The sequence below is a fragment of the Balaenoptera physalus genome, assembly GCF_965194825.1.
Source record: "Balaenoptera physalus genome assembly, chromosome: 14".
In the NCBI taxonomy this organism is placed as follows: Eukaryota; Metazoa; Chordata; class Mammalia; order Artiodactyla; family Balaenopteridae; genus Balaenoptera; species Balaenoptera physalus.
The window spans coordinates 86401011-86415315 of NC_138893.1; the positions used below are offsets into that span (position 1 = coordinate 86401011).

Genomic DNA, 14305 nt, shown 5'->3' on the forward strand with positions numbered 1-14305 from the left:
GTCCAGCAGAAAGGGGGCACATGAGCGGTACAGAGGAGCTGTGTGGTCCCCGTGGGGAGAAGTGAAGGAGGCTAGGCTAGGTGCTGGCAAGTGCCCAGCTCCACCCCATGCTTCCTCCTGGAGGGGGAGGGGCTGGCAGATACAGGGCGGTGGGGCTGGACGAGCTGCCCTAGGAGGGCGATGGAGGGTCCTTGGATCTGTGCCAGTGGGTGGCAGCTGAAACTGAACTCTGGGAGGGCGAGGGGAGGCTACCAGATAGGGGAAGTCCCCAAAAAAGGAGCGGCAAACACTTTGGCTCCACAGTGGAGCAGGCTAAGCCCCTTTCCCCTGCTCTCCCAGCACAGAAAACAGGTGTTGGTGCAGGAGTGGGACTTGTGGCCAGAACTGCGCAGTGAGGGAAGGCTGGGGAAGCCAGGAGTCTGCGGCTCTCAAGCTGTGTAGGGGTGGGGTCGGGGGAGGTCCCCAGGCGGCCCCCAGGTTAGACAGTCTGTGTCCCAGCCACAAAGGGCATACCCCTGTCAGTCAGAGGTTGGGAACACGCACATCAAAGAGGTCACAGACACCTTCACTCTCATCCAGGATGGAGATGTAATCGTGGTCTCCAGGGGATGGAGAAAGGTGGAGGAGGGGTGCAAACACTTCTGAGGACATCAGTTCCTCCAAGAGCTCTGAGCTCATGCACTCTCGAGTGGGATCAGATTTCTGACAGCTCTTTGGGGAGCTCCAGAACACCTGTGGGGTCTGCCTTGATGGGCTCAAAGGAGGTAGAAGGGTTGGGTCCGGATGAACTGCTATTGCTGCTGCTGCTGTCCAACAGGGCAGAGGACTGCAGCGGCTGGGTGTCCAGTGTTGTCAGGCCCAGTGGGAGGGAGCTGAACTCACTACTGTCCTTGCTATTGGTTCCAGGGCCACCACTCACTGTGATCTCAGCTGCTGGACCGGCCACCCCCTGGGCTTCGGTGCTGCCGGGAACAGGGTTGGGGATGGTCACCTGGGGACTGCTTGGGCGTGAGGCATTCTGTGGCTGGGCCAGCGCAGGCTTGGGCAGAGGCGGAGGGGGAGAGACAGCAGACGGGCTCTGGAGCAGATCTTCGGGTGGTGGCATAGGCACCGCCACAGGTGGTGAGCTCCATGCCTCCTGTTCACCAGCAGCACCTCGATGGGGCCACTTACACTCTTCAGGTGAATCTGGTACTTCTTCTGCCCATTGAGGCCCTCTGGGATGGGCACCTCCAGGCTGGTGCCCGACGGGGCCTGGATGGCATCTCCAGCAAAGCATCTGCAGATGTCCTCATGAGTCACGTAGGCCAAGCAGCTGTTCTGCACGTCCTCTGTGATGTTCCGGATGGTCTGCTGCACCCACACCTTGTGCTGGTCTAGTTCTTGCTCTCGCTGCTGCAGCTCCTCGATCTCTGCCTTGAGCTCAGTCAACTTGTCCGCAATCTCCCGGGTATTGCAGCCAGGCCCCACGCCCTTCTACTGGATGCTATTCTTGGATTTTTTCTCCATCAGCCCGATACCTTCCAGCACATTAGTAATGTCATAAATCCGCCACTTCCGGCAAACAGCTAGGGTGTCAGCTGCCAGCTTGAGGTCAAGCACGCCGTCCTTTGCCTCCTGCAGAAGCGACACGAACTTGGTAGTGAGAAGTTCCAAACTCTTCTCGTGCCGGCTTGGGGTGCCCGGGGGCGGCAGCGCCTGTGGCCCGGCCTCTGCCATAACGCCCTCCCACCACCTCCCCTCAGCCAGGCCAGGTCAGGCCGGCACAGCCCAGGCATTCAGTTTTGAAAGACTTTCTTGGAGGTGTTTCTCGTCCCCTTCCCTTTATTCCGACTCACCTACTGTGGCAGTTTCCCAGGGCTGTTGCAACAAATTGCCACAAACTAGGTAGCTGAAAACAAGAGAAACTTATTCTCACAGTTCTGGAGGCTAGAAGTCTGAAATCAAGGTGTCAGCGGAAATGGTTCCTTTTCGGAGGCTCTGAGGGAGAATCCGTTCCTTGCCTCTTCTTAATTTCTGATCCTTGCCCACACTCCTTGGGATTCCTTGGCTTGTGGACACATCACTCTACTACGCCTCCATCTTCACATGGCCTTCTCCCTTTGTGTCGATGTGTCTCTTCTCTTCTTATAAGAACACCAGTCACAGCCTATGCCAGTATGACCTCATCTTAACTAATTATACCTGCAATGACCATATTTCCAAATAAGGCCACATTCTGAGGTACTGGGGGTTAAGACTTCAACATATCTTTTTTGGGGGGGAGACACAATTTAACTCATAATATCCATCAAGACCCAAGTGAATGTGTGTTCCTTATCTAACTACCCCAATCCCCAGGGGCAGAATTAAACGTTCTTTCTTCAGGACTCCCACATATTTAACACATGCTTCTGTTTATTAGAGCATTTGACTCATTGACCACCATCGCTGGTTGAGTTAGGGGCCTCATCTCTTTGCTCCTCCCCACAGTGCCTAGTAAAGAGTCTATGGGGAATCCTCTGTAAACGTAGGCCTGCGAAGCAGCTACCCTTCCCTGAGCCATCATGCCGGGCACTGCACTAAACTTTTCAGGTATTAATCCTCACAATGACCCTGTGAAGTAGGTATTTATACATTTTAATTCTTATTTGATAGAGTTACTTAGCGTAGCCAGAATTATTGCCTCTAAAAACCTGAATGGGCGCCTTGAAGGCACGACGGGAAAAGCTTCCTAGTCCCCATCTTCACCTTTCTCAAAGTACCCCTGATCTGGCTAATTCAACTCTGCTCCCTCGAGAAAAACAAATCTGGAGACTCAGTCCTATTAATCTTGGGATCTGTTGCACGTTCCGGTCTACACTCCCGCCGTCCAAAGCGTTTTTCCTCCACAAGCCGAACACAAAGCGGATCCACCCTGCAGACGAGAGCGCACAGGCCGCTTTTCCGGGGGCGCCTCGTGAGGACCCGCGCACTAATTGGTTGCGCGCGGCTGCCTACTCCCGCCCTGGGGCGGCTCCTGGCGCGGCGATTGGCCGGGCGACCGTGCGCTCAGAGACCGCAGCTCCTCTGCCCCCTCCCGGCCAGTTCCAGCTCGCCGCTGCTGCATGGGGCGCCGCCGGCGGCCGAGGGAGCGTGACTGCGCTGCGCAGGGCGCTAGGAGGCATTGTCGCCGTAAGTGGAGCAGAGAGCGGCCCGGAACGGGGCCCCACCTTCGTGCCCCGCAAAGTAAACGTAGTCTGAGGCTAAGCGCTGGAGGGGCTGGGGGAGAGAGGGAGAGAAATGTCCCCGTTTCCGTAGTGTACCCTCCCCTCCCCCAAGTCACCCCGCGGAAGGAGCAGCGGTGCATCAGCTGCGGCTTCTGCAGTGCCAAGGGGCCCGGCGCCGCGCCGGCTCTGGCTTGCAGACTGCGGCTGGACCCCGGCTGGCTCGGGGGAGCGCGCGCCGAGGTACCAGGGAATAGGGAGCCTGGGGAAGCCGTCCCGAGGGGGCCTCCGTTCCCCGCGGGAGGCGCCCCTGCTGGGAGAGGCTGTTGTAAATTTCGTGCCTGAAGCCACACTTTTCGGGGTTTGCTTCCCCTCCGGGGAGCTGCAGACGCCTGTCCCAGAGCGTTCCTCTCGGCCTCCGGGTAGCGCGGGAGTCCCCGGCCCTCAGCGATCACCAGCGTTCTCCTCTCTGCCTGCTTTATTCTCCCCAGTCTCCGCCTGCCTGGCGAGCGGAGGGCCGGCGACGAGGAGCCATTGGCTACGGGCGCCGGGGGGTGGGGAAGATGGTGAGGCGGTCCCCTAGCGCGAGGCGTGGGGACCCTGGCCTGGCCACCGCGCTCAGTCCTGGGAGGCGCAGTCCGAGGATGCTTAGATGCCCATACAGAAGCACGCACGCGGCTCTCGGAACCTCATGGCTGAAAAACAGGGGGCCAGTCCGTGCCGCTCTCGCCCCAGCGGGCTTCTTTCCCTTGGGTGGAAAAGTGGGTCAACTCTGTCTGGGCTCGAGTGGGCCTTCGGGGCTACTTGGGTCCGATCCAGCCGACTGCTTCGCACTTCCCCAGTGGCTCCTTAGCTTGCGCGGTCCAGAGGACCCGCTGCAGCCAGTGGGGGTGGGAGTGGGGGGAGCTCGCACACATGGAGCAAGAGGCTCGAGTTGTCCTTCAGAGTGGCTGCCAGGCTCTAAAGTTCCCAAGTGCCCACACCAGTAACTAAATATAGGAGCAGCTGGTGCGGACGGGGTGTCACAGCAGCTCCTTTGCACAGATCTCGGGGCTTCAGATAAGGTAGAGTTCTCACTGATGAGGGCTGGAGCCCTGGCAGAGGGTTAGGGTCAGTGTTTAAGCAAAAATCATCCCCCCCAAACCTGTGTCCAGGTGAAACCAGGTTACAGATACAGGAGGACTCAGTTGCCAGCTCTCACAAAGCAGGACAACTTCTTTTCTGACATTCCATTTATTATATCCTAACTTACCATCTGTAGCGGTTTAATCACATATCAGTAATGCGTTGGTGTGGGAAATGCTTAACAGTTTGCCTCAAAAGTTATATGTCATTTACTTCTCAAAACAACCCAGTGAGGAGGGTGGTAATTCCAGCTGACAATGGGACTGCTCACAACAGTGATAATTTTCCAAAACTCCGGTTGGATTAGGCTGCTCTCCTCAAAAAACCTTTCATAGTTCCCTGAAGAGAAACAGAGGACAGACTTACAGGGTGGCCTCCAGCCCCTCCCCCAGTAATCTGGGGACAGACTGGCTTCCTGTCTCCCTCTTTCTCTTATCATTTGGGTACTTCTGCTCAGCCCCTGCCTCTGTCCCTCTTCCCAGCCATGCCATGTGCCTTCATGGCAGAAGGCACACATGGTCCTTGGGCCTGGCGTTGTGGCCTCCAGCATCTGGCTCATTCTGCCTTTTGTCACTGAGTCTCTCTTACCTGATGGGAAGCTTATTCTGGCCCAAGCCCTGTCTCTGTACCTTAACTCTTCCAGTGAGGGCCTTACAGAAGGGCCCAGGACATGTTTGTTGGATTTAAACATTTCCTAGGACTATGATGCACACTCTGAAGAAAGAGGAGTTGGGGAGGGATGTGGAGAGGGATGTATTGCTGAGACAGCAGCAGTGTGAGTATGAGTTTGGACACTGTGTTGAAGGGTCTCCAGGATTTGGAGCACTTTGGAGTAGTTTTCTAAGGCTGACCTCTCATGACTGGGACCCCAAACCCAGAACAGACCCATATGGGCTGGTGGTTCCTGTTTCCCCCCTTTGGGACACTCTCTGATTTTCTGCTACTACTACCCCTGCCTGTGGGGTTGACCAGATGCCTCAAGGAGCCTGCCTGTAGGGTTGGGTTGTCTTGGGGTCCTGTGGTTGTGGTCTGGTTCCAGGAGGGCTGCCTTGCGTGCTGATTGCTCCCACTGGCCGGCAAGGTCTTTCTTTCATGGAAGTGCATGAGACTGGGCAGCCAGAATGGTGCTGACATGCTGATTTTGGTTGACTCAAATTATTTGCATAGGTAGGGGCCCCTCATGTCCTAGGGTGGCCCTGCCTAGGAGGCTTCTCACTCAGTGAGGAGTGGGTCCATAGTTCTCTCCATCACTCATATGTGACTCAGACAATTCTCTATTTTTCTTAAAAACAGTTTAAAACCAAAGAAAGGAAGAGCAGCTTGCCTTATTTCCCCCCCCGCCCCCTGTCTCTGAGGGCTCCTGTTACATGCTCAATAAATTCTTGCTACTTTTTGGTCAGAGAGGTCCAGTGTTGGGTTGGGGCTGGAAGGAGCAGTCAGCAAAGTTGGACAACCTTGTAGGACCTCTTTTGGGGACCCACTCCAGACTCTCGTCATCTCAAGTTTGTTCTCCCCTCAGTTCTGGGGCCCTCCTACCCCATCTTGGGCCTTATACCACATATGGCCCTGCCACCCTCCCATTTCAGCCCTGCCTATGCCAAAAAGTGACAGGCCTTGGTCACCTGACCTGGGAGAGGGACTGTCAGCTGGAATTTATAAGAAATTCTCCCTTGGGGAATAGGTAGTTTTAGGTGAAGGGAGAGTGGTTTCCTAGCCAGTTAGTGGGGTTGGTGATTTTAGGTAGCCGGAACCCCTTGGGGGCCTAGGGCACATCTGTGCTGTATCCAGAGCATCCTCTGGGGCCTGTAAGGGGCCTGTCCTCCTAGTGACTTACTCTGACACCTAGACTTTACAGGCTGTTCCTGCTTCAATGTCCAATCTCTGACCCACACTATAGGGTGTCTGAGCTTACCACCAGGGGTAAGGTTTTTAATTTGACTAGTTTTCTTCAATGGGCTCTTTAGCTTAAGGCACCACTGCTCCCACCTGGTGGCAGCTAGTAGAATTGCAGGCATAGTGCCTGATTGAAAGTAGCCTATGCAATCTCACCAGGGTTAGCACAGACCCTGGGTAGCTTGGAGATTTACCTTCCCTTTCCTCTCTGTTGTGAGGCCAGGATTGCCTCAGTGATGTTCCTTAGAAAGGTCTTCCTCATCAGAAGCTCATAAGTCAGAGCTATTTCCTATATTTCCTTCCTCCCTCTTCATTCTTATGCCCTGTTCCTAGTAGATGCTCAATACATGTTTGTGGTTACTGATGATGAATACTGCAGATAGGAGAAGGAGGGAGCATGGTATGTAGGAAGAATCCTGGGCTGGGAGTTAGGAGACCTAGGTTTTTCGTTTCTGTTTGGCTGATTTACTTCCCTTCTTGGGTCCTCAGTGTTCTCATTCATAAAGGCATTAGACTGAGTCACCAAGATTCCAGCAACATTGCTGTGACTCAGGCTTAGGGGGTTGGTCTTAAAGGTAGCATGATGAAGGTGTTGGGTCCAGTTTTCCATAGTCCTCACTATTCCCTGCTGTTCTACCCTGGACCACCTTCTGCAAGTTATCCACCTGGCATTGTTAGGACTTATGACCCTTCTCATTTAGATGGTATCTTTGTTGTAAGAGTCAGTTGACTTGTATTTAGATTTGAAACCCAAATGATGGCTGTTGATCATCATCACCATTGGGGGAAACTAACTGAACATCTGTTTCAGTATGTGGTATGAAGTGCAGGGGGAAAGCATAGTATATATCTGCTCCCTGCCTTAAGCTGTCTGCAGGCCAGCTGCGGGGGATAAGTATGTATATTTTTAAAAGCTCATAAATAACCCAAGTGGCTTGAGCTAAGGCATTGCGTGCTACTGAAACTTAGGGAGGAGAGAACACTGAGGGCTGGGGCAATCTGGGAAGACTTCCTGGAGGTGGAGAGGTGGAAGTTCTACTCATTCCTTAAAGATGAGTTCCACTGACTTGTTTGTTTGAGTCACATGGGTATGTAACTGGGATTAAGTGCTGGCATCGTATCTGCACGTGTACTGTTTAATCATTTCAGCTAGCATTTATTAAGTAACTTATGTGTCCTGAGCCCTGGTCTAGAAAGGTATGTATTTTTTGTTCAATCCTCATATGAACCCACTGCAGCAGGTGTTACTAGATCTCCTACTCAGATGAAGAAACTGGGGCTCAGAGTAGTTCAGAATCTTTCCCAAGGCTTCTCAACTAATAAATGTCAGAGTTCGGCATTAGGCCTGTCTTCTTCCTTGGCAAGATGCAGGCACATACTGAACTCATCACTAACTCTCCCTGAGCACCTGAGTGGGCTTGACTCGGCCTTCCTGTCCAGTTGAGCACATGTGGACTTTTTCTTGGTATCTGTTTGTACCCTCACCCCCTTCTCTCTGCCCTTCACATTCTTTTGCCTTTGACCCTCAGATGTGTTCATTAGAGCTCCTTGAGCTGTCTGTGGATCTCGGATTGGGATCCAGGAGCAAGAAAGAGCACTGATGTTGGCCTCAAATTCATTATCTGCATGGGGTGTTGCCGCTAGTGATGTGGGTGACTTTTGTAAAGAAGTGAGCACTGGATGTAGAGTTGGGCCAGGTTAGTGCCATTTACTTACTTTGACCTTGGCCAGGTCATTGAGTCCCTCTCTCTGCCTCAGTTTCCTTCTCTAATAAAAAGGAGTTGGAGACATTTCCCGAGTCCCTTATGTCTTCTACACCTGATCGTTTTGATTGTGTCCTCACCCTTCTTTAAGCCTTTTCTCCCCAGTGGTCCTGCCCCCCTTCCTTTTTCCTTGGGGTCTCGCCAATAAACTCAGCATCAGGCTAACAATCAGATCTGTGGCTAAAACTGTAACTTTCCCTCCGTATTGCTGCATGGAAAGGGAATTCTTCGAAACCACCCACCAGCCAGACAGTGAGCTCTGACCAGGCAGGGCTGTGTTTCATTTGCCTTTGTGTCCCCACTTCCCGCCTGCGGGAGGAACCTGGCAGAGGTGGCTGAGGAGAACTGGGAGCTGGAGCAGTTGTCCTATGGACTGGCTCCGAGCCTGTGGGATGGAGGGACAGGTGTCTCTCCTTGCACTTGGCTGTACCCCGCCTTCTCCCCACTGCTCTGCCTGTTAAGTGAGTCACAGGCCAGCACACACCTAAATCCTCACACCCGCCTGGCCACTGGTTCAAGCCCTGGCGAGGTCATAGGTGTCAATTCTCCCAGGAAACTGGTAGGGCTGGGCTGATGGGCAGATCAGCCACTCTGAAGGCTGAGCCGGATGTGGCCTGGGCTCTGGGCCCCTCAGGAGGAGGTGAGTGGCCTGGGCCCCTCCCTGTGTGCTTCCTGCAGCCTGCGTCCCCGGGGGAGGGTGGGTCAGGGGTGGGTCCCTGGCTGGTGGTGGGCAGGCACTTCATGGCCCTTTGTCTTCCCCAAGCACAGGTCCCTTTATGAGCAGCAGACCAGCCTGGTGGCTGGCGGCAGGACACCTGAGTCTGCATGCTGAGGAAGATGGGTGAGGCCGTGGCCAGAGTTGCGAGGAAGGTCAACGAGACAGTGGAGAGCGGCTCCGACACCCTGGGTGAGTGAGGGCACGGCTTTTCCAGCTGTAGGTCACCCTGTACGTGGTTTATTGAATCAGTTTGGAAATGAGATAGAAAGAGAAGGTGGAAGGCACAGTATCAGCATGCACCCCTCGGCGTGAGGAGCTGTGTTCCATGGACTTTTGTTTTTTTAAAATATATTTTTGGCTGTATTGGGTCTTCGTTGCTGCACACAGGCTTTCTCTAGTTGCGGCGAGCGGGGACTACTCTTCGTTGTGGTGTGCGGGCTTCTTATTGCGGTGGCTTCTCTTGTTGCAGAGCACGGGCTCTAGGAGCGCGGGCTTCAGTATTTGCAGCATGCAGGCTCAGTAGTTGTGGCTCACGGGCTCCAGAGCGCAGGCTCAGTAGTTGTGGCGTATGGGCTTAGTTGCTCTGCGGCATGTGGGATCTTCCCGGCCCAGGGATCGAACCCGTGTCCCCTGCATTGGCAGGTGGATTCTTAACCACTGCACCACCATGGAAGTCCCTCCATGGACTTTTTTTTTTTTTTTTTTTTAATTTATTTTTAAATATAAATCTTAAAAATATAAACCATACTTTATTACCTGTTCAGTGAAAACTCTTAATAGTTTCCCATTTCCCTTAGGGAAGGGAAAGCTACTTAACATTTGGCATTTGAACCCTGTTGACATCTGTAACATTGTATTCTCAGCCTTCCCACTGTTGACAGAAATAATAAAACATCTATAATAATAATAGAGAAATGTTTTATTCCAGCCAAAATGAGGACTACAGCCTGGAAGACAGCCTCTCAGATAGCTGTGAGGAACTTCTCTATAGAAGCACCTCCATGGACTTTTTATTGCAGTTGTGTTTAGTTTGTGTATACGGGGTCCCAGCGTAAGATGTATTTCTTACTATGGGTCATAGTTCAAAGAGGTTTGAAAAGCTCTGAGTAGGGCTTCCATCTGCCGGGAGCGTGTCTGCCTGCACTCAGCCTGCCGATGACTCCAAGTGTGTATGTGCCCTTGGACCAGGTGGCAGTAGCTGGCACTGCTGGGTAGCCCCATGTACCAGGCCCTGTGCAGGTGCCTCCCGAGTGTTGCCTTATTGAATCTTCACAACTTGCCTGTGATGGATGATACCCACCAGGCATGACTAGCCGCGGATTTCAGATGAGGAGATGAAGGGTCGAAGGCAGAGCGGGCTTTTTTCAGGTCACACAGTCAGGCGGCCCCTTTTCATTCCACTGTTTTAATTGAATTGTGTCATATATTGTTGAACTGGTTATCGCGTTTTAGCCCATGCAGCTACCCTAAGGCTGTAAGCACTTAAGCAAACTATCCCATTTAATTGAATTCAGCAGATATTTGTTGACTATCCACCACGTGCAAGAGTTAGCAGGGGATCGTGTGTGTGTGTGTGTGTGTGTATGTGTGTGTCCCGCTGGAATGTAAGTGCCATCTTAGAGCCACAGGTGTGTTGCAGGAACACAGAGGAGGTGAACGCAGGCCTGCCTGGGGGATGATTGACGGGGTGGGATTTGAGTTGGGTCTTTGGCACACAGAGGAATTTCACCGGCAGGTTAGGGATGTGTGTGCCTGTGTGTATCTGTGTCTGTCTGTCTGTTTCATGAAGGAGCATTTGCATGGAGGTTACTACCTGGTAATGGTCCAGAGACTGGAAAGGTGGAGCGTTTCTGTGAGCAGCCATTGGTCAGGTGTGTCTGAGGGTCCTGGGGCAGGGGGTGGTGGCCCAGAAAGTGGAGGGACACTCAGCCTTCAAGATGCACTTGGTCACCACCTCTTCCAGGAAGCCCTTGGCCCTGCCCCATCCACCCCTTGCTCCCTTCCGCCTCTGTAGGACTCATTCAGTGTCCCTGGAAGGGAGGGATCCTGTGGTCTTTTGTCCCCCACCTGCCAAGAGCCAGAGCAGTGTCTGGCACTTTGTAAAGCACGTAGCGGTGTTTACTGAACTGAGCGATAGTGAGAGAAGCATCTCCTCTGTCAGCAAACAGACTTGAAGATTGCTGTTGGTTTTGGAGGGAAGTCTGGCAGGGGGTGGTGCCGGGGGGAGCCTTCGGCTGGTGAACTGAGGGCTGCGGGCCCTCAGGAAAGGAATTCTGGAATCCTGTGCTGGTCACTCATATGGTTGCACTTACCCGAGTGCTCAAGACTCTCCACCACTGATATGGCCTGGATTTGAATCCCCACTCTGCCACCTACTAGCCTGCTTCCTTAGCAGATTGCTTTACCTCTTGGAGCCTTGATTTCTTCATCTATAAAATGGGATGGTAATTGTGCCTCCCTCATCAAGGGAGCAATTGTAATGTCTTAAGGTGCTTGGCATGAGTAGCTCAATAAATGGCAGCTATTATTTTTAATTTTTCGCATCTCCAAGGGCTGGAGGTGGGGCCTAAGTCCCTCCCCTCCCCCACCACAAACGCACCTCCTCCAGGTGTCAGCCAGTCACCTGGCTGGGTGTCCCCCCTTGCCTTGGGATGGGGAGTTCAGTGCAAATCGACGGATCTCTGTGGTGAATAACCTACCCCTACCTTAAAATGGTGCATGGGAGAGGGACGCATATGCGGCTCATTCTCATCCAGATGTGTGAAGGGGGCAGGATGGAGGAGCAGCAGAGCGGGGAGAGTGGAATTCTGACCTCCCGGGGGACGTGCTGTTTGAGGGAGGATGTCAGGAGGCAGCAGTGAGGAGGCAGGCACCGGGAGGGCTGCGCCTGAGTGGGGGCAAGGCTGCTGCAGAGTTGCCGCTGGGGAGGGGGGAGATGAGGAATGCCACTGGCAGGCGGAGAGCCTGCCAAGGCTGTGTTGAGTCTCGACTTCAATGTCTGAGGACCAGAGATTGCAAATTCAGTTGCCTCCGCAGGCCAGGTGGGGATTTCTGTGAACAGAGTGGACACCCTGCCTGGAGTGAAGTGTGCAGGGCGTCTAGGGTAGGGCGCTCTGCAACCAGCTTCTCTCTCTGCCCGGGTCATGCCCACTGAAAAACTCAAGCCAGGCCTCTGGCAGTCCTGCCTGGCCACTGCAGTGCCTGGGATTGGAACCCTAACTGGCTGGCACCAGCGCCTGGGCCCTCTCTGTTCTGGGGTGGGGGGCAGATGGTTGCCGATCGCCGGTCAACTTGGGAGAGGAGTTAAATGCTTGAGCCTTGGTGGTCTTGGCTGAAGCTCGAGACTTTCACATGGAGGTGGCTGGGTCTTTAAACTTAGGGCTGAATGAGAGGGGGCCTTTTTACTTCTTCAGCGCCCAGCAAAGAAGCAGAATGTCAGAGAAGGCCACTTTGGGCGCCTGCAATCCTGACCCTTTGGCAGGTGGAGCTCATCAGGCTCATGCAATCTGAGGGGTCAGCAGTCAGCAAGTATTGAGCACCTGCTGTGTGCACGGTGCTGGGGGGCTCCCAGGGATATGTGCAGTGGAGTTCTGGACCTGAGACTGGCCCGCCACTGGGACAGCAGTGACTGACGCACGGGCTCCGTGCTGAGCCGTGTCAGATGGACTACAGGTGGTGGTAATTCAGAGGTGGGAGATATTGCTGGGTGTTGAAGGAGTCTGGGAAGGCTTTCTGGACGAGGTGGGAATTGATGTGGGTCTTGAAAGATAGGTGGAGTAACCCAGTATGGTTCTCACGTAAAAGAGCAAACAATCTGAAGCAACTAAAAAGCCAGTACTGGAAAATTGCTTAAAGAACTTTTGTTACAGCTGTGTAATGCAATTTACGTAGCTATTAACCATGGTGTGTAAAATTTCATTACGTGCTTGAATGAGGACTGGCAAATTCTCATGTATAATGTGAATTGGAAAAGAACAAGGATCCCAAACTCTATAGACAGTAAGATGCCAATTATGTTAAACGTGTATATACATAGATAAAAATTGGAAAGAAATAAGATACAAATGGATGTTAGAAAATACTATTCTTCATTTTCTGAATGTTCTATGATGAACATATTACTCTCACAAGCAGAGAAGAATAGATTTTAGGGAAAGGACCACCTGCCACTCTAGAAAGTGAAAGTAAAACCCACTTCCCAACAGCAGACAAGAGGTACAGGAGTTAAGGGAGTAGCTCCTGCTCTAAGCCCCTGCCCCTGGGTGTGGAATGAGCTTCCCTGACTTCTCCCCTTCTGCTGGGTTCCCCAGCTTGCCTCCCTGTGCACAGGCTGGGGGCTCAGGCCCGGTGGGATGTCTGCTCCAATGCTGCAGAGTGGGAGATCCCTGCAGAGGCTGGGCTGGGGAGAGCTCGATTACAGGCTCTCACCTTACTCAGGTAGGTAACCCTGGGAAACATCACTCGCGCTGCCTCGGCCGCTCACGGGTGCACTCCAGAGCCAGGCTTGCTCCTCCTGTAACCTGAGCTTTGGTTCACAGCCCTTGTTGCCTCACTCCAGGCCTCTTGACCCCCAAGAAGTAGGCTTCTTTCCACCTGGCCTCTGGTCTGCCCCTAGGTTTGAGTTGAAGCCACTTTCTTCCAGCCCCTCACCCCTCCTCAGCATCACCTGCTAGACTTTTCGGATGAGCTTGCAAAGAGTTGGGAACTCTGCCCTGTACTCAGACTCCCCCCCCAACACACGAGGCACTCCTCTCTATGCCCCCCTTGTCTCCCCAAGTTAGTTTTTCCTCTTTTTAAAGGCCTCATGCCCACCTGGACTTCGCTGGGTCCTTGCACCCCTGAGGGGCTTCTGACCTCACCCTTCCCTCCCTGGCATCAGATGGCAGCACGTCCAGCCAGTGGACCATCAGGCCAGGCTACTCTGCACCCTCTCCTTTCCAGGGGGAGGCTCCCAGGTTTGGGGGGATGACTTTAAAAAACTGATCATTACTGCAGAAGAGCAGGATTTGGAAAGGCTTGGGAGAGTGTGGGAAGGGAGGGCTTGGCTGGCTGAGATAGAGGCACTAGCAAAGATGGGAAGAAGGAAAAAACAAGGTGAGCTGGGAAGGAAAGGAGCTAGCATTTATCTGGGGCCTGCTGTGTGTCAGGCTGCCATACTGGGCATTTAAGATGCCTCAGGTGGGCCCGCGTGCCTAGAGCCCGTGCTCCACAACAAGAGAAGCCACCGCAATGAGAAGCCCGCGCACCGCAACGAAGAGTAGCCCCCGCTCGCCGCAACTAGAGAAAGCCCGCGTGCAGCAATGAAGACCCAATGCAGCCAAAAATAAAAATGATAATAAATAAAAATAAATATTAAAAAAAAAAGATGCCTCAGGTGGTAAGGAGAAGGGGGCAGCCCCCCGTGGGCTGCTTCTGCTTACATGCAGATCATGGACCCCACTCTAGAGCTTTCACAGTGGAATCTCAGAGGTTGGGCATGGTGACCTGCATGTTAATGGGGACCCTGTATGATTCTTCCCTGCCTCGAATTTTGGGAGCCACTGGCTTACTATTTACAATCTGGAACTTCCTTCTCCTGGTGGGTTCTGGAGGGCTGGGTGGCAGGGGTGGGGTGGGGTGAG

At 53.4% G+C, this 14305-nt stretch overlaps 1 protein-coding gene and 1 pseudogene across 2 annotated transcripts in view; one reads left to right on the forward strand and one right to left on the reverse strand.

Moving 5' to 3' along the window:
- Window positions 1-359: 359 nt before the first annotated feature.
- LOC309642673 (transcription factor E2F4 pseudogene) lies at window positions 360-2633 on the reverse strand (annotated as a pseudogene). The gene has a single exon. The product of its transcript is annotated as a transcription factor E2F4 pseudogene (transcript).
- Window positions 2634-2999: 366 nt separating this feature from the next.
- LRRC20 (leucine rich repeat containing 20) overlaps window positions 3000-14305 on the forward strand; it is a 64342-nt gene continuing 53036 nt past the window's right edge. The window contains exons 1-2 of the mRNA XM_082424615.1: window positions 3000-3153; window positions 8735-8873. Coding sequence (XP_082280741.1) covers window positions 8792-8873 — 82 coding nt within the window. The 5' untranslated portion in view covers window positions 3000-3153; window positions 8735-8791. The remainder of the gene's footprint in view (window positions 3154-8734; window positions 8874-14305) is intronic.